At 38.4% G+C, this 20,022-nt stretch overlaps 1 protein-coding gene across 5 annotated transcripts in view; it reads right to left on the bottom strand.

The window, feature by feature from the left end:
• Positions 1–4,419: 4,419 nt before the first annotated feature.
• CEP152 (centrosomal protein 152) overlaps positions 4,420–20,022 on the bottom strand; it is a 28,439-nt gene continuing 12,836 nt past the window's right edge. For 2 of the 5 annotated variants that reach the window (XM_072870932.1, XM_072870934.1), the window contains exons 13-28: positions 19,437–19,644; positions 18,465–18,578; positions 18,209–18,339; positions 17,889–18,017; positions 17,609–17,744; positions 16,662–16,841; positions 15,861–16,133; positions 15,262–15,393; positions 14,341–14,991; positions 12,543–12,717; positions 10,939–11,118; positions 7,368–7,449; positions 7,171–7,277; positions 6,232–6,388; positions 5,856–5,959; positions 4,420–5,616 (exon numbers count right to left, since the gene is read on the bottom strand). In XM_072870932.1, the coding sequence (XP_072727033.1) occupies positions 4,601–5,616; positions 5,856–5,959; positions 6,232–6,388; positions 7,171–7,277; positions 7,368–7,449; positions 10,939–11,118; positions 12,543–12,717; positions 14,341–14,991; positions 15,262–15,393; positions 15,861–16,133; positions 16,662–16,841; positions 17,609–17,744; positions 17,889–18,017; positions 18,209–18,339; positions 18,465–18,578; positions 19,437–19,644 (3,775 nt within the window). In that variant the 3' untranslated portion in view covers positions 4,420–4,600. The remainder of the gene's footprint in view (positions 5,617–5,855; positions 5,960–6,231; positions 6,389–7,170; positions 7,278–7,367; positions 7,450–10,938; positions 11,119–12,542; positions 12,718–14,340; positions 14,992–15,261; positions 15,394–15,860; positions 16,134–16,661; positions 16,842–17,608; positions 17,745–17,888; positions 18,018–18,208; positions 18,340–18,464; positions 18,579–19,436; positions 19,645–20,022) is intronic. The other 3 variants (XM_072870935.1, XM_072870936.1, XM_072870937.1) reach the window with 3 other exon arrangements.

Here is a 20,022-nt window from a genome sequence, read left to right as displayed (position 1 = left end):
GACTTACGCAAAAAAAGATTGAAAGAAGTGGTGTTACTTAAGTGAAGGAAAACCGAGGAGGAAAATAGTAGGTTTTAAGCATGACGTAAAAGAAATCCCTGTTCCATGTCCTTGGTACATTGGAGAAGCAATAATGAGCTTAAACTGCAGCAAAAGAGTTCAGGTAAGACACAAATGGAATGGGGAGACAGCCTTCCAGCAGTAAGGATAATACTGGAAAGGATTTGTCCAGGCAGTTGTAGAGTCTCTGTTATTGGAGATCTTTCAGAACACATTGGACAAACATCCATTAGGACCAACATCAGCACAGGTGATTGTGCCTTGCAGCAGGAAAACAGACTGCATGACCTTTTTAGAAAGGTAAAGGTGGAGAAGACCTGTGATATTGTGTAAATTGTAATTCATTAATATCACGTAATACGATGAATCACGTAACACAAGAAAAAAAAAATGTTATCTGTCACTCTGGAGAAGAAATACATAAAGATTAATCTATTTCCCACCAGCAAAGGCCGAACAAGAGGATGGGGGGAGCCACAGACACCTCTTAAAACAACATTAAGCTCAAACAAAGAAAAAAAAAAAAGTCCATGCAAAGCCAAAGAGAAAGAGAGTCCAAGATTAAAATTGGAGGGGGGGGAAGAGAGGCTAAGTGCAAAGCCAGAGAAAAGAAAACTGACCAATATAAAGACAAAAGGAATTTTAAAAAAGTACAAGGGGATAAACCAGACTAGAAGAGAAGACAAATCAAAGTGTAAAAGCACAGTAAAGCCATCAAGTAGAAAGAAAAGGTAATTTAGTGGTTAAAGTACTAGCTTAGTATTTAAAAGACCTGGTTTAAATTCCCTGTTCAGGCTTCCTCACTTTCTGAACAAGCTACTTAACCTCTCATGGCCTCAGTTCCTACTCATGTAACTATTCTTGTGCACAGCACCTTGCTGTGATAGGAGACAAGGTTTCAGATGTGCATATATGTCCACCAAAAATAAAGAATGTGGGAATTTGAATCTAGTTTATGCAAAACCTATTCTTAATTTTTTTCATTAATAGCTACAGGTGTTGCTCATTCCAGCTGAAAGAGGCCATTGAAGAGGCAAGCTAAAACACTAGAATCTGAGACCAATAGTTAATGTATTAATTACTCAAAATATTAATTACCCAAAACATGCATGAGTTAGACAAATCCTGTGCATTCCTGTTCTGTACAGCACATAAGCATCTTATGCACAATTAACTATATAAAAGATGTTTAAGATATACATAAAATGTAAATTTTAATTACCATTTAAACATAGTATGAAAAAGTCATCTTGGAAATAGCTTCTATCATATTGAGACTTTAGTATGAAATAGGGATGCATTTTTACAAAGAGGTTGTTCTAAGCAGGAATGTACAGACATACTATACCAGCAAGATAAATCAGCTAAAGACAATATAAAGAAGAAAAATACAGCAAGGAAAAGAGTACCACTGCATTCTGCTACTTTGGGGATGGGGGTGGGGTTGGGGTGTGGTTAAACAAAGTTTAAGCTAAATAGTGCCAAACTGCAACGTCACTAGAATAAAGTTAGATCTGGCTCCTATAGCATAAACGCAGTATTAAAACAAGGAATCATCTGAATCAAAAAGACGTAACAGCAGGTAATGAATTCTTGAATAAAACAGGTAAGTTCTTTCAGCAGTATAACCTAGTGGGTGAAAATACATGGCAAATTTATTTTAAGAGATTCATTTAGTGGCTCTGTTACAATCTTGGCTCAATTATACAAGTCCAACCGCATGTATTACAACACTACATCCCCCTTTCCGACTGGATTCAGCTGTCCAATTTCAGGAGTTGCCACCCCCTATGCTAGCCTGTTATTGCTTCATTCTTTCCTACTGACATTAGAAGAAGGAGGGCTGAGGAATGCTTTTGACTAGTTGTTGATTCTTGGGCTAAATGTCTCCTTGTTCCTCAAACTTTACTCACCAGGGAATGATTGCTGCTGTTTGGGTATGGATCTTCCCTCCAGGCCTCTGCAGTTAATTCTCATTAAGGAAAACTTAAAATCCCCTCAGCAGCTCTGGAGCTCTCTGGAGTTGTCAGTGCAAGGCGAGCAAGGATTTAACTGAATCTCTACCTATATCCACGTTCTCACATGCATTGCAATTTTGTCACTGAAGTTGCCCAGTACTGTGATGTGATATATGACATGACTGAAACAGCAACCAAATCTAATTGGGCACCTAATGTCCACATTTCAATATTCTCCTTTTTACTAGCTGGGATTGGAAAGATTTTTTCCCCCCTCCCTCTTTTGCCCCATCTGCATAACATCTTCCTGCTCCATAAGAGAGGAAGGACACCCACAAGCGAACCTTTTCTCACGTCAGGCTACAGAGCCTGCTGAAGAAAACTCCCCTGGTTTCCTCACTGTAGCTGGAATCTGCTGTACTCTCTGCTTTCTCCAGAGCAGTCAGTGATGCGGAAGATCCCTTCTCATCAGCGTGGGACCCCAGCTGCTACACTAAATATGTGAAAATAATCAGCTGTTCAAAGCTTTAGCAGGACAAGGATCATGAAGTACTTCATTCTGCACTGAAAACACTGAGCTTAAAAAATTTCCTGTGTTTGAAAAAGCTACAGAGAAACAACAGTAAGAGTTAAGCATACAAACAACATTGAACAAGATGACAAATAAAATGTACTGTAAAAAGTTACATTTTAGAAGAATTTTAACAGCAGTTTGCACATTGGCACTGAGCATGGCATTTTGGGGAGCAATTACAGAGAAGCTCTTGAACCCACCTCGGATGAAGGATTACTTGGAAAAGTATGTTTGGGCCACACCAGTGAGATGATAGGCCCTCAGCTGCTCTGTCTGGATGGTCAGGATGTCCTACAGGACAGCTGCATGTTTACTTTTACAGATGCAGGCTTTCTTCATCTGGGGGAGGTTTCTGAACTAGCCCAAGGAATGAATTAATCTGATGTATTGGTTTAAACACTTGTACAAGTACCTCTCAAGCAGGAATAAATGTGCTTTTTTTTTTTTTTACCTTGTACAATTGGGGAAAATGTTTAAGCTAACCAAAAAAGCCAGTCATCATTAAGAAAAAAAAAAAGCCTCCACATGGGGCTTAGAGGACAACTAGTAAAAACTTTCCCCTGCAGACAAGGCCACAGCTATTTCCTCAGCTAAGAGCTCGGAATTTCGCCCTTGAACTTAACCGCTGCCCATGTTTGTTTAGGCACAAGTGGTCTCTCGTGGCCTCAGTTTGCTCCCACTGACGATGACAAACCCCACCTTCACTAAAGAGGAAGTGGGGCTGGATTTATGGGCAACATTAGAGGCCACCAAGAAATTCAGAAGTCTCTCATTAGATCACCCGAGTCTCAAGTCACAAACCAGTCCTGCGTACCAAGAGCTGTAATGCACTCTGCCTTGCCAGTTGGCCTGAAATATAAACAGGCAGGACATTTTTGTAAAGGAAGTTAAACACATTTTTCTTCCGAAGATTTCTGTTGAATCTTGTACTATTTTCCTCTTAAAACTGAAAAGATTCTCAGACTAGACTGTGCTGTTTGACTCAAAGACCAAATGAGCATACTTACAGCAGCTAAATGTTGTTACATATGAAAGGCATACACATTGTCTTTGAGAGAATATTCAGTCTCTTTCTTCTTCTAATATCACAGAAAAATAGCAAGCAAAACCTTTTTGTTTATGTCTTCCATATTAGTGTTGATATGAATTGCTGGCCCATAACCATACTATTAATTGCAATGAGTATGATTTAATCATACCCCCATACACACCCTGTGTAAACAAGCAGCAAAACACCTCTTTTCCTCACAGTATCACTAGAAATGAAATGCCACCCCAAGGAAAGCAAAGTCTAGGAAAAAAAGATACATTTCTTAATTCTCTTCAAAACGTGAGCAGGCCTTTAAAATAGAAGCTTTCTAAGCATCAGGAGGAACAATTACTACATCTTCTGTTCACATTAATAACCTGTGCTATTTAAGGAACACCTGCAAAATGTGGTTATTCTAATTTATACCTTTCTTCTGCCCAGTGCTGTACCAAAGGGAAGAATACTTGAAATGTGATGTTATAGTAATTTAATGAAAAAATGCAAGTATTTTTACTTTTATTAGGGGGATGCACGCAGAAGCTTACAGGGGGTCCTTCAAAATGGAAGTCAATTAAAATAGTTACTTCAAACAAATCCTAAAACATCTCTCATTGAGCTCTGAAGGAATTTTCATAACCATTTAAAAAGATTACCACAAGTTACAGTAGCTTTGTTTTAGATAAACACAGCACTGCAAGCTAAACTTAATATAAAAATAGATTATATTTAATAAATTTGTATATAATACACTATAAACAATTATGAAAGTGTTATTACAAAGTAAACAAAAGTCTGCATTAGTATTTCTATTAGCTTTATAGAATTTCTTCCTGTAACATTCAAACTGTGTAACATTGATCATAAAATGGGATTTTCCCCAATCCCCACACTTTTTTTTAAATATCAAGTTATCTTTTTTTCCTTCAAACGAGGAATTGCTGGTATCGGTTCAAGTTAGAAAGTGGGCTATCAAAACCACTATCTTGCTGAAGAGACTGGGGATCCCACATCATTTTTTTCCAAGCAGTTGTTGCAGCATTTTCCTACATTTGAATCTGGCGATACATTGAGTTGTGCGACAGCAGAATTTGATTTGTCAGAGCTGAGAAATGAAGTATGCTCCGAGTTTGTTATCAGGTGGCCTCTACTGTAAACTTTAGTGCTGCTTTTTGAGCTGAGAATCTTGCCATTGCCATTAGACATGTCTCTCCAAGAAGTAACAACATTTTCATCTGCAGGGGAAAATGACAGGATGTGAGGAAACTCTTCACAGTATACGGTCTGTGCTTGCACATTAGTACTGGCTTTTTGTTCAGGATACAAGAGAGGCGCATCACCGTGATCCAGATGCAGGCTTCCATTCACAGAACTCCGTTCACTGCAACTTCCTTCATCCCTTTCTGGAGCTTCCTGAAAAACAAATTCCTGAGTTCTTTTAGATTTAGGTTTCCATTTTCCACATGACTGGATGCATTTATCCTCTTTCAAGACTGTTCTTTCATTCTTGCTCTTAAGCATATGATGAGTTGGCCCAGAGATGTTATGGCCATTTGTAAAGCTGCGTGCATGCATATCTTCTAACATTACTTGAAAAGCAGATGAAGGAGCATTCTGATGTGCTATATTACTAGCAGCACACAAGAGTCCTTTGTCTACATTTATGATGGGGCCATATTTTTCTCTTCTTCCATCTTCATTTGGACAAAACTCTGAAAGAGCATCTCTTGAAGCACCATTCAGATTTTTAGAATTATTACCGTTCTGGATATTTGAAGTCACTGTTTCATGAAGCATATGTTGAGTTTCAGTCTGCATTGCCTCAAACTGCTGTCTCAAGTCACGTGGTACATGTTTCTGAACAACTTTATCATTGGCTTTTTCAGTAATGCTTTCGCCACATGATTTGCTTTCCATATTGTTTGACCTAGTCTGAAGCATGCGATCTCTTTTTGAGTACTCAGCTCCAGGTGGTAGAGCAGAATTTAATAGCAGAGCTAGGAGAGGAGGGAAGGAAATAGATTAATTGAAGAAAGTGTTAATGCTGGAAGAAAAACCAGGTTGTCTTTTTTTTTAAATAAAGAATTGTAAGCATTGTCAAAATAAGCAGCTTATATTTACATTTCCATTAGCAAGCTTATAAATAAATAGTACTTCATTTTCCATCTGCATTTTCATTAGTACTTGCATTAAATCAATATGATCAAGAAGAGAACAACTATAGAATCCGACATACCTGAGTGGGAAGATTTGCTTTGGGGAATGTGTCGAAGAGGCGTTTCAAGTCCTTTAGCCATTGTAGCAAGCTTACTGGCAGCATTCATTATTTTCTTTTCAGCTCTGCCAAGAATTGCAAACATTAAAAAAAAAAAGAAAGTTTAAGGGTAATTCCTTTTCAGCTCTGCATTTTACTTCAAGGTAATGTTAGCGAGAGTCAAAGAATACTGAAAAGACAGTATGCCAGACCACTCAGCAGTGACCCCATGCCAATCTGAGCAGACTGGCAAGACTTCAGGTCAGACACTGTTTGCTCCAAGGTGGACAAACACCAGACTAACGTCTACACACCTCTTTCAAAACCAACAGTAATTTCCAAACATACTTGAACTTACCCTTCATGTTTCCCATTATCAGTAAGAAGCTGTTGAAGGCATGTCAAATAGTATTTGCGCATTTTCCGTGCTGTTTCTTGGCGCTCTCTTAAAATCTCCGCTTTAATCATTTCAGTGGCTCGCTCCTTACTTTCACGGATATAACAAAGCATATCACCTACAAACACATTTCATTAGTACCAGTTTCCCCCAGAGGGGGAAAAAAGACAACACTGCAAACTGGGATTGTCTAGCAGACTTAGAGCAAGGCAGCAAGGGCCTGGATTTACCTGCCAACATTCCACCCAAATCCTTGTGCCAAGTGTTGCCTACGGGCTAAATGCCACTGAAGACCAGAGCAAGTTGATATGAAGCATCAGACAGGAATTCAGTTGTCCAATTCCGCATCTTCAGCGGCAATAGAAAACACTAGGCACAGGGATTTGGAAGGAATGTTGGCTGGTGAAATGTGGGTCTAGGAATTCTTCGATGGCAGTGCAGCTGGCATTTGGAGACCTGCTGCACTCAAGTAAGACCTGGCTTAATCAGCCACCTTCTGGCTGAGGAGAGAGGGTTAGGTGTAGGGCCAGAAGGCAGGATATAGCACAAGAGAAAAACAGATTCTTCCTCAGGACAAGTTGATTGCCTCCCTCACCACCACCAGGGTAGGTGGAATGTTTGCTGGAGAAACAAAGATCAGTTCTCAAAATACCACTTTAAAATACATAATATAGTGCAACAAAGTAATGATGGCATAACACGGCTTCACCCATTGCAATTAATCTTGTCTAAGATTATGGTGACAATTCCATTTCTCACATTCACTCTAGTAAGAAGGAAAAATTTACTTCTCATGTGATTTGGCTGTCAGATTCCTGTGCAAGTTGGCTGAAGGAGGAGGAAGTGACAAAGTAAATTATTTTGCTCTCCTAACTTTTTAGCTAAAACTTTAGTACTTACACTTAATCTTGCTCACAGCTTTAATGTACTGAGCACGCATTTCTTCCAGCCCTTTCACAGCATCACAGGACGTACAAGGTTTTGAGACGCCTCCCTTTGACAGTGACCTGAATGGACATAAGTCACACTGGACAAGAAAAAGCAGCTTATATCTTACAAAAAAAAAAAATCACCTTGTTTGAATTTTTTTTAAATACCTTGGTGGTGTTCCCAAGTCTTTCAGTTTAGTCTTCATCTCAGAGTTTTCTGCAATTAGAGCTTCTAGAACCTTCTCATTTTCTATTAAAAAAGGATGAACCATAATTCACTGCACTTCTCTAAATTCAAGTGAGTTCAACAGAAGTTATTAGATAAACTGCTGTCTCTGGTATAAGAGCTCAATGCCACAAAGCATCATCAGCAAATGTACAGCTGTTGCAGTAACAAGCACATAGGAATCGATCACAATACATTTCAATGAAGCCTGAATATAAGTCATCTCAAAAAAGCCTTCATATGCCATTACTAACACTACGCTGGAGGCAAAGCTTCAGAGGTACCAAGTGTACATGTAGAGAAAGGACAGGGAGAAAAAAAGAAAATAATAAGGGTTGTTTTGACAAACATTGGAAAAGAATTATTAATTTGTGGGTTAGCAATTGTGCCTTCTTTGGGGTGGAGAGATAAAAGATAAGACTTGGTTGTTGTTGGTTTTTTTGTTTTGTTTTTGTTTTTTTTAATAAACAAAAGCCAGTATTACAGACAAAGGCTGGACTTCCATGCTGAACTCTGCTCAATGCTACTAAGAAGCATACAAATATTATAATGAGCCACCACAGAGAATGAGAAGACAGTGGAGCTGAAAAAGCCCAAAGTGTAGGACTTCAAGCTGATGCTGAAGACCATTGATCCACAGATAGTCCACCTGTGGGTCATCTCCTAAAAGTTAAAGAACCTTAAAACCTATTTATTAGCTATGTAATTAATCTAAGCAAATGATTATTTTTAAAAAAGGTATAGGTATTTACCATAACTTGAAGAATTGATGGATAAACTTGGATAGACCCATAAAAATCAACAGTTGATTACCAGCTTTCCTACTTTAGGAAAGAAAACCAACGTGAATTGAAGACCTACACTGAATGCTGGAGATACCTCCACTGCACCCAGCCACAGAAGTTCTCACGTAAACCATGGCCTAAGGAAAACAAAGGCTGTCACCACACAACAGAGGACACGTCTTATTAAAGACAAGTCTTTCTTCTGGAAGAATCAAAGCTTTCATTGGTAGAATATGAGGACCTGAGCCCTGTGAAAGACACAGACAAGTTTGGCTTTCTTTCTTCTCTAGGATGATGTGCAGAAAAGCAAAAAGGAAGCAGCCATCCTGGAATACAGAGAGAAGCAATTCACAGCCTTCAGAGATCCTCATTTGTGGTCCAAATCTCATTTTGAACAGTTGAGAGTTGTATCCGTGATGACTTTGCTGACAACAGTAGCCTCTGTTTTCATTAACAGACCTCCTATTATCCTTCAATCTTTCCTCCAGTTCCCAAGGAAGTTTACACGCTATATGGTTGTCGACAAAAAAGCACAGAAGTAATATTACACAAATCTGTGCAACTTACCCACCTGGCCTTGCTCCCACACCTGCAAGCTGGCAAAAACCTTCCCCTTAAACATACAGCATTTTACTCATCCTCCCTGAGCACAAAATTTATTAGCGTAGGCAACAGACTTTTCATTAAAAAAAAAAACGGGGCAGGGGGGAGAAGCCACCCCACACAACACGCACAAACCACAGCCTTTGGCAAGTAAGACTATTTAGTCACTTGGTACAACCTACTACCTTGCATCTGCTCTCTCCAAGCTGACCATTTGCCAAACATGCTTACAGTGGCCACAGTGACCTTTCACCGAGGCATGCTCAAACAATTCTACAGAGTTACCGACCCTCAGGATGCAGTTTGAGACCTCTTCTGAACCAGAACCTTCAGCAAGTCCAATTCCTGCCATGCTCTAAGGAGAGCCTAAAAAAAAATGCCCTGAATACTATTTGTGTACAGCTTCAACTGATTAAAATGCTGCAGGGAGAATGATCCTCTTATTCAATCACTAACATGTTTTCCATCAGAGAAAACATCATTCTCTGTTCTGCTCCTTAAAACAAAGACCTCTACTGACTTCAATACAGCTGAATAAGGGGACAGAGTTCCTCAGATACCAACTGAATGGGAACTGTGCTCCATATGGTACATTATGCTCAAGTAGGAAAGAAAGTTCTTGAGCACAGGAACAAAGCAGAGCAGGCATTCCTCCTACAAATACTCTCAGAAATAAACCTAGACAAAAGGAATTCTTGTTGCTATCTGAGAAAGATGAATCAATATGACTTCCTCTGAGTGAAAAGCCTACATGCAGGGCCCACAGAGGGAGACCCAACCGCAGGAGTAGTTAGAGGTATGGCAAAGGGGTTTGATACACCAAAGACTTTTCATCCTCGTTAGCCCAGATTTTACTATGGCCAGAGACTTCTACCAAGTTAAATAAAGTAATAAAGGATGGAGTCTATTATCCTGAAAGGACAACAGATGTACATGATGCAACAACATCCACAATAAACACAGGTATCGATATCAAGTCAGATATTATTACAATTGACTAAACTGATGGCCAAGTCTCAGGGAGGTTTTACCACCAGGCACTATCGGTCTGTCCACAGAAGGTGATACGGGTATTGAGAATGCCAAAAATATGTTGGACAGCGAAGAGAAGGCAATTGCAACAAAACAACACTACCCCACAGCCAGTGGCATGTGTATTAACCAAGAGTACTGGATAAACCACTACTGAATCAGAAGCAGACTCCTACAACAGAGGAATCTCAAGCACGTTACTTTGCACCATCTTTTCCCATCAGAAATAGCTTCAGAAAAGTCTTATTTCCATACTACAGGCAGAGACTCTTCCAAAAACGAAGTGGATATTTCATATCCATCATTGGTAGAGACAGTCATCACATAGGAAAGAAAGATTTAAGTACTAGAGACCTTTTCTCAGTCATCTGTTCTGTATTTCTCATTTCAAAGTGACAAAGGAAAAATAACATCTTGATTTAAAAGGCAAAGAGACTAAATAAATCCTACTTAAAACCTACTTCAAGGTTTACAAAAAAAAGAAAGAAAAGAAACAGAACTACAGCTTCAAGCTATTATTAACTGCAGGAAGGTACAAGAAAACTGTGGTCAATGGCTTACACCTACTGGTGCCAAGAGGAACCAAGTAACATTTGGGGCCACTCTGCTCTTTACACTCCCACTACAGGGGGGGATGATTATATGCATAGTAGCAGTACAGCCCCAAAGGAAACAGCTAAAGACCTCCCCAACTCATACACATTTATAAGCATATGTGTCTATGTGCACACACATGCATTATCTGTATAACCCTCATGGGCAAGGGGATCCACATGTACACATGTTCAAAGAACATCTGCCTCATGTTCAGTTTTCCTCTATTCTTTTCCTGATACACACGAAAGAGTACTAAAGTGATAGGTAATGTTTAAAGCCAAGAAGGTGGGGGGGGGTTTCTTGGGAGGGGGAGGTCAGTTTGTGGGGGGGTTTTTTTGTTGTTGGGGAGAAGGTGGGGGGGGTAGTTTGTTTTCTTAAGTATGCACACACACCCATTCCATCCACTGAAAACTAAATGATGCAACAGATGAAAGACTCGTGCAGCCAGCAAGGCAGAGCCATTCAAAGTTGTCTTTAGGTGACTAACAATCCTAACCTTGAATTTGCTCTGACTTAGCTTCATGTTCCTTCACAGCAAGCTGAAGATGTTTACGGGCTATCTCCAGCTCTCTTTTCAAGTCCTGGCACACAGTCTCTCTTTTTTCAAGCTCCTGGCAGCAGTGTTCACAGCAAAAATCTTCCTGACACCCAAGGCTCCTTTTTGTACACTTCTGACCTGCAACAGTAATTGCTAAAAGTTAGACATCAACAAAAAAAAGAAAAATCAAGCCTAACTGTACTATTTCCAGTGCTCTACTTAGTCTTTCTCTTGCTGGAAAGCATGTAACACATTAATCTAAAATAATCACAAGATGCTGGAACCCTGTTATAGAAGGTGCAGTAGCATCTATCAAGTCATTGAGCCCTCATGGCCTCAAGGCACTCCCACCAGAGTCTTCAGTCAATGATAAGAGACTTGTAGGTAGAAAATTTTTTTTTTTTTTTTTTAAAAACACACACACAACAGCCAAGCAGGGTCTTTTGGAGTCAGCTGAAGGAGATTCTACCAGCTGGGAAGCCTCACATGCGACTAAGTCTAGTTAAGTTAAGAAATTCACAAAGACTGGGCTACTTCCAGGATAGCAATGGTTGCTCTCTATAGCCAGGACAGGGATCTCTAGACAGAAGAGCTGCGCTGCTTGTATTGTTTTGTGTTTTATAGATGGTTTGTTATTTTGGTGTTGAAGGAATTCAAGCCACACTATAGGCATAAAGCCAAAGACTCTCTTGGGGTTTCTTGCTTTATGTTTTTCAGTTGCATAAGAACTCAAACTAAACAGAAAGCCCCAGAGAGATTTCTGTGCCTCACATGAAGTTTTTACCCAGCTACACTGTCTCCAGCTTTGCCATAGTACATGTTACAGCTTTGAGAAGAGCTACAATGCTAAAGTACATACAGGGGGTGGGAGGAAAGGAAGTCGGGGGGGGGGGGGGGAAGAGGAGAGAAACATCACCCAGGGATTTGCATTTTTTCAACTACATTCTTGATCAAAAGAATTGGAAACAACTACAATGCCAGGTGAAGTATAATTTTGACACAATATATTTTACATGAATGCAGAATTCCTTGTCTTGTCTAGTGTCAAGAGCAACTAGTATAATTCGATCTTCAAAGCTCTAATTTAGTATTACCCATTTACAAGACATAGTTTAGGCCATACCTTGTTCATCATGATCAACACTGGCTTGCTTACGAGCTGTTATACACCAAAGGTATTAGTGTTTCTGTCCACAACCCCCAAAGAGTATTTACATCTGCAACAGATATGGCAGCCATTTCTTTACTCCTGAAGAATGGCTTTAAAAAGCAGAAAGCTACTAGCATTTAATAAAATTAAACCTCAAAGCCTAGCATTAAATCAGTAAGCTGGAGACCAGTACCATTTGTTGCACGGTTTGTGACTTTAACATAGTAAAAGCTAACACAACATTTAACAACCTTACAGTCAGAAGAACTGCATCTTCCTTTCTCACCCAAATACTCACTAATTAACTAACTTTGCATTAGTCTCATCAATAAGACATTGACTATTAAAGACTACTACTAACAAGCTTAATTTGATGATACACAATTTGCCAGATTAAAAACAAACACAATACCTTTGTCTGTTCCAGTTTCCTGCAAGGGTGGCTGTCGTCTTAGCCTCCTTTGTGCTTCTGCTTGGTGTCCAAACTCGTACACAGGAGGTCTTGCCATGTCCCCAGTTTCTCCTTCGCCACGTTGCAGGCAAGTGTATGCTTCTTTATTTACATTACTCAGTAGCTCTTCATATTTCTGCAATTGAAAAAACACTTCCTGAAAGCCCAACACATATCACACAAAAGTGTTCCACACTATCTTAAAGTAGATAAGTGCTGTTATGCATAAAAACAAGCAACCCTGGCCATCAAGTAGCTTTAGTAATTGTAATGCAGGTGCTTTAAACCTGCAATAGAACTGTAGATTGCAGCTCAAATTGGGAGGAAAATGTGTATTCTAGCACATAGAAGTTTAACTTAGCGTAATTTACTGCAACAGCAGTACCTGGCTATCTTGAGTTTTATTTTGGAAATGTCAGTAGCCCTTAACATTGCAGAACTATACAGTGTCTTTGAATAGTTAAAGCTAACTTGTTTTTTAAAAGGCATATCCAGCAGAAAACGGGGTTGGACCCATTTAGAGTTTCTGCACAAATATGGGTAGTAGACAGACGGGAAAGTCATCTAGAAAAATATAACTCCTTTGCTTATTGTTATTATAGTAGTATAAGAGAAAACATTACTAAGAAATTACAAAGACTTCACTGGATAAGACAGTTGAAGCCAACCAACGTTTTGAAGTTCAAAGCATATTAAAAACAGTTTACCAAGAGACATTCATATCTATTACAGAAGATGCATCAGGCATAGGAAAAACACCTTCCAATTCTCTTTACCACCATGAAAATAACTCATGAAAAGAAAACTTTAAAGGACCACTTTCTGAACATAAACATATTGCCACTAAAAAACTGGATAACATTGTCATGAGAAATCACTTCATACTCATTTCCCCCATCCCACCTTTTCTTGAAACACAAGACAGTTTCCTTCTCTGTTCTATTCTTGGATAATTCCCCAGCTGCTAAATGCTGGGTGGCAATGGCATTTCCAGTGGGATGCTCCCCATAATCAAAAACTTACTACAAGCATAAGTATTGCAAAAAGAGGAATGTGCCAAAACAACAGAAACAGAAGCTTTTGGACAGAATTCTACTTAGCCCCAAACTCCTCTAGAAGAGGGTAGGATGTCTTTCCTCATTTGGGCAGGCACATTGAAAAGGATTTCCTAGAGCCACAATAAAGTTAAGCAAGACTATTATTCCCGAGATAGATCAGTTTGTCAGTTATTCAGTTCTACTACAGATAATTTGCAAAAAGGATTTACTGTTTTCATCTTTATTTGTATCAGAAGGGGGATAAAAGTAACATGATCCGCAATCACTATACAATCACCATTACAAACTGCTAAATTTCTCAAAACAACAACAACAAAAAAGCAACAGCTATGCAAAAATCTAAGATAGGCCTTAATGACAGAATCCACCTAAGAGGTCACAAGGAGCCTTCAACAGGCTCCCAGACTTAAGATGGTGGATTCATCTCCTTAATTTATGAATCTTGGCATTTAGGAGTGACACTCTTAATATTTCTCTTTTTTAAAGATTGAAGGTGTCAAAGCTACACCCATCCTTTCCCTTGCTAATAGTAGATTTAGCCCTCTTTTACAGTTTTAAAGGACTGTTGTTATCAATGAACTCAAATGTTGGATTCTCCGATTCTCAGGTTTACATAGATATTTTATATTGGGAGAAAACAAGTACAAGTGACTTCTCAAATCCCTTTTCTGGTTGGCAGTTACAATTTACTGAAATATTACCTCTTTCCATTCTCTCTCTTTCTTTTCCAGTATTGTGTAAACTGTGGTTCTGTAGGCCTTTTGTAAGCAAGCCTTCAGTTTGTCTTTGCATTGATGGCTTAATTGAACATGAGTGTCAAAACACTTATCCTTCCAAGAATGCTTACTATGTGTCCACTTGACTAGTTCTTCATGGATTTCACTCAGCAAGTACTCAAGCTCAACCAGAGTCTTCTCCTCATACCGATTAATTTCATCCTGCAGTTTCTTTGTTTCCTGAGCCTCCCATTGTCGCTGCTTTTGGTCTAGTAACATCTTTATTTCTGCCTCTTTCTGAATGGAGAGATCATTCTTCTGCTTTGCAAAATCCTCCTTTGCTGTTGCAAGTACCTCTTTAATTCTGTTTCTGTGATCATCTAAGAATGATCGGTAGTCTCTCTCATTTTGTTCTTGTATCTGCAGGATTTCTTCTTGCTTTTCTTTGTTCCACTGAGCACGGGCTTTTGCTAGTTCTGCTTTGATAGCTGCAGGGATTTCTTCTTTCTTTAGCTCCAATTCTTTCTTGAGAGAAATTATCTTTTCTTCAAGTTCTTTTATTCTTGGTCCAGATTTCTCTGTATTCTCATATTCTTTCTTCCATTTCTCTTCAGCAGCTGAGAGAACTAGGGCTAACTGTTGAATATATAACAAGGTCATTATAAATATACACATACATAAACTATAACCCTGGGTCATTATCAATCTATTGGAGATGATTTTCAAATTATTTAATAAAATATAATCCTATATAGGCAAAAAAAAAAAAGGATCAGAACCCAAGTATACTAGAAACACCTTTCCTTAATGATTCCCCAACTATGTCTGCACTCATTCCTCAGTAATATATGGGATTTGGAAGACTGAACGGTTTATCAATACACATATATAAGTATTTTGGGCTACCTGCTTTGCTGCAGCCTCTTTGTGTTTTTTTTCCCATTTTTCTTGTTCTGTCTTTAGATTTACTTTGTACTCTTTGAGGTCTGTTAATTCTTGCAGCCACCTGGCACGAGCTTGGGTTAAAGCTGCATCTACCTATAAGCAGATAAAAAACCTACTTCAGTCACCACCACCGAATACATTTTTATTACTACTTTCATAAAGCAGTGAAAGAACAGACTTCAGCTTGGATTGCCCATTTTTACAGAAATTAAAAGAATCAGGCCAGCAGCATCTGATGCATTTCTTGATGCAAAAATTGTACCAAAATGATGAATATTAAATTTATTTTTCTTAACAAAATGGTATAAACTCTAAGTCAGTTTTGCTCAGTTCTGTTCAAAACTCCTGCAAAACTTGTCCAGCTGTGTGAAAAATTAACAGCTAGAAAAAACAAGCTACATGCTACAGCTTCTTCAGAACTTTTTTTTTTCAAATGTATTTCTAATACAGCAATATCAACTACTGAGCAGAAAGTTAATGGAAAAGAACACTTGTTTTAGTGACTTAGTTGGACATGGCAGTTTCACAGGCTCCAGGCAGACAGAACAATTATATGTTACCTGGCTGGCAAGATTTTTACGGTATTTATTTTCCAGCTCTATTTCAAGTTCTTTTAAGGCCTCTTCAGAGGCCATATTTTCTTTCAGAGCCTTCTGGATCTGCAGCCTCTGGTCTTCAACAATCCCTTCTAACTCTTTAGTTGAAGCTTCATCCACAACTGTTACTTGGTCAGTTTGGCTGCTGCAGTCATTACATTCAACTACAGTTCTTCTCATTTCTTCCAGCCTAGTTTGCCATTCTCTTTCTATTTTTGCAAAGACTTGTTCTTTATTCTAAGGAAAAAAATATTTTTAAGATAAAATCTCCCCAGTGTCCAAATAACTAGAATTTCACTGGTATTTAATAAATAAAACTCTGTTTACATCAATAATCTTCCCTAACAGGAAAAGAGCAAAACCATACTCGGAGAGCAGAGAGTTTGGTAAAGAATGAGTTGGTTTTTCTTCCTTATCACAGCTTTCTTCTATGGGATAGGATACAGTTATAACTGAATGAAACAATAGAAAGCATAACCACCCACTCAGAATCAGGGTGGAAAACGCCAGCATATTACTAGCTGTGACATTCAGGACATTCTGCTTGTTACTTTACATGGTCTAGGAGGTTTTTTTCCAAGATCTTAAGCATATGTAATACCTACTGACTTCTTCAGAGGCTCCTAAAATGACAGGTTCTTAAAAGCCACTTCAAATGGCAGAATAACAGTACATAAATCTATCTACATACAAGTTCTCCTTCTGAAAATAAACAAACCAACAACAACAGCAAAAAATTGAAACCCCCTAGTTTAAGTTCCACACCTCTTTTTCCTCCTTCTCCCAGTGAACTTTGGCTAATGCAACTTCCTCTTCAACCTGCTGTTCTTTTTCTTCCAGCCACTGCCTCTTTGCTGCTATCATAGAACTCCTGTGTTTCTCTTCAAGCTCAGTCCTCAGAAGGTTAAGAGAGTCATCTTTTTCTTCTAGTAGCCGTCTCTTGAGCTGGGGGCGGGGGGGAAGGAGGGGGGGAAATTTAAAATTCAAGTATTCTCCAAGGCATAGCAAAACTGCTCTGGTACAAAGGGATGAGAATGCACGAGACACATGATTAACTCTGTAGAGCCTGTGCACTGATCTTACTGATGACACCTGGACAAGAGATTCAGCTCTCAAAAGGAGGTGTCTTAAGGCGTGATATTAGAGGTTATTATAGGCTATTGCTCTAAAATAAGTTTTCTTATCAAGCATCTTTATTCCCAGCATACTTTGAGCTGCGCCTCTTTACTGTACTTGCTTAGCAAGACAGTTGACCTACTTTGGTCATTTCACACTGATATCTTCAGAAAAGCCAAGTTTTTAATCAAAATAGCAGTCTGAATTCATTATTACTTAAAAACCACAGTATTTTCAGATCAGTTTTATATAGGGAGAAGAAAACTTGTATTGTCAGTCAGGTTTTTGGAAAATGTCTCATGAATGCAAAACACTACACTGCTGACTGAACAGTCCTCAAGAGTCAAAATTATGAAAGTTGACTACGTGAATATGAATAGCTATTGGAAAGGGTTACTTCCACAATATTTTAAACCCTAGGACACATCAGCAGGTTAATCTAACAACCAATAGTTCACATGTATTAATTTTCTGATATAGCTGCATCTCTTCCAAGTATCTTCCCCAAACAATTACAAAAAGTTAAATACACTTATGGATATTACATCTTAAAAGCAGTCTGAAATGATACGATTTATAGGTATTTCCATTAGTACCTTCTCTTCCTTCAGGTGCTGCTCTTGCTCAAATTTCTGCCTTAAAGTAGCTTCCAAGGTGTCCTTCTCCCCACAGACTCCGATGTAACATTCCTTCACTGCAGTCACCTCTCTGTTCAGCTCCTCTATGTTAGCCCTTCACAGGACAGATTATTTATTATCAATTAGTCTTTACACTCACAAGACAGCAAGTCTGTTTTTAAAAAAGTGTAACTAGTACTGAGGGCCAAACAGGAAATGTGAAAGTTTCAGTAAAAGTGGAAAAAATGGTAAGTCTTACTTTAACTGCGAGATTGTCTCTTCGTAAGTTTGAATAAGCTGCTGTTTTTCTGCAGCATACCTCTCCATCAGGTCTTTCTCAAAATATGCTTTTGTATCCTCATGATGTTGCTGGTAAGTTCTTTCACACCTACAATTTCAAGAAAGGAAAAAAAAACTACCTAGGGTTTTTTTCCTCCCTCTTAAATGAGGTTCAACTTTTCCTGAAGTAAGAAACTAGCTGTCTAATGCTGACCTCCCCTTGTACCAGATAGCTGGTACAAGATTATACATGCAGGCTAAAAGTTCACAAATGGAACTAAACAGAGTTAACAGACTTACCTGTCAATGGCTTCTTGTTTATCCTGATCAAAATCCTGAACCATCTTTCTCATCTGACAACAGAGATCTTGATTTAAGCTTTTCAGTTTTTCCTCATTTTCCTTCAGTTCTTCAATAGTCAAAGTATGGTTCTGGACAAACAAAGGTCAAGTAATCGGTGGATTGTAAAGAACCTTTTTCCAATTGCAGGTTTTAGTACAAAGGGGGGGTGGGGGTGGGGGTTTTTTTGTACAGATAAGCAGTATCTCTGTCTCACCTCAACTTCTTGCAGCAAAGTTTCATTAGCCTTTCTGAGTCTCAGAACTTCTTCCTTAATATTATCAGAAACTGAAGGACTGGCCACCACAGTATCATTCAGATTTGTAACAGGCTAAAAATAAACAAAATTAAGATTATATCTTTCAAGACACACATGATTTAGAGGTTGATGCTTTAAAAAAAGTTAAAGCTGTCAAATAAAAATTTCACTTAGAAAAAATAAAAAAACAAAGGAAATTATTGCAGTGCAAGATATAACAGTATCGCTGTTATTCTAGATGAATTCTTGAAACTCATAGCATCATGAAGGTTTAAAGAAGCACACACTCAACGTTGTGTTTGCAAGCTGAATTACTACTATCATCCAACAGAGAGCATGCTTCTCAAGCATATTATATTCCTATCCCACATCCAGGTCACAATATATAGATTACAAGAGCAGATGTTACAAGTCTGATCAATTTATGGAGGGAAGTTAATAATGGGGTGAAGACAGATGCAATATCAAAGAGATTCCTTGTTGATCAAGTTACATAGTGAAGGCCCTCTGAAGGCAATCTGTTTAATGTTCTGTTTGTATAACCTAATGATACTACCAGCTTTCTCAGAGAAATTACAAGGTCTTTTTGTCTAAAGAAAAGCTACTTTCTCCAATGAAATTTGGTTCTGAAAAAAGCAGAGTGGCCATTAAGTGCTATCAAGCAAGTAAGCCATCATATCAGAACTCACCTAATAAGGCATATGCTGCCCAAGTTCTGCTATTCAGTTTGTTTGTTTTTCAAAGATACAAAACAAGGTATCATCCAAATGACAATACTTACCTTAAGATCAAAGACAGATTTACATAGTTGCTATGAATACTCAGCTGTGAGTAAATTATTTCATCCATTTTTGTAAGAAGATTAAATGTTGGTTTGGTTCACTAAAGTCCAGTGCATCTTTGCATTTAAAGAAGTGTAAGAGAACAAACCTCTGACTCTTTTGATGCTTTTTCTGCTTTCAACAACTGCTTGTATTCCTCTAATGTCTTCTGGCAATCTTTAAGATCATTTTGTAATCGAGTAATCTGGTTTCTCTTCATTTTATTACTGCTCAATAAACGTTCCAGCTCAGCTTTTAATTCTGCAATAATTTCATCTTTAGAGAGCTCTTTATCCATGTCTCTGTTCTGTATTGCACTATTAGAGAAGACATATCCAGTTCAGTATTTAAAAGACAAAAACCACTTATCTGAAAGGTAGTGGTAGCAAAGAGAAGAGCAACTAATGCTACCAGAAATACAGATGTCTAAGAGGTAATAGTGAGAACGTGAATATAAAAAGCCATATGCTTTTTCATCAAGTTGCAATTAACGTACAGAAAACTTGTTTATTCAGCTGTTTCCCCAACAGATTCATTCTCACACAATGTGAGGTATTTTGAGACAACTCAATTGGTTGTTTTAAAAGACAGCTTTAACATTAAGTAACTGTGTAGAACCTTTGAGCAAAGAGGTATCCATGCATATAATCCATACAATCCAAGGAACAGCAACATAGTCCCTATAAAATCTGACG

Source organism: Ciconia boyciana, chromosome 8 (assembly GCF_034638445.1).
Source record: "Ciconia boyciana chromosome 8, ASM3463844v1, whole genome shotgun sequence".
NCBI classification, from domain to species: Eukaryota; Metazoa; Chordata; class Aves; order Ciconiiformes; family Ciconiidae; genus Ciconia; species Ciconia boyciana.
The sequence above is the reverse complement of the archived record's forward strand: the minus strand, read 5'-3'. Positions and strand labels throughout refer to the sequence as shown.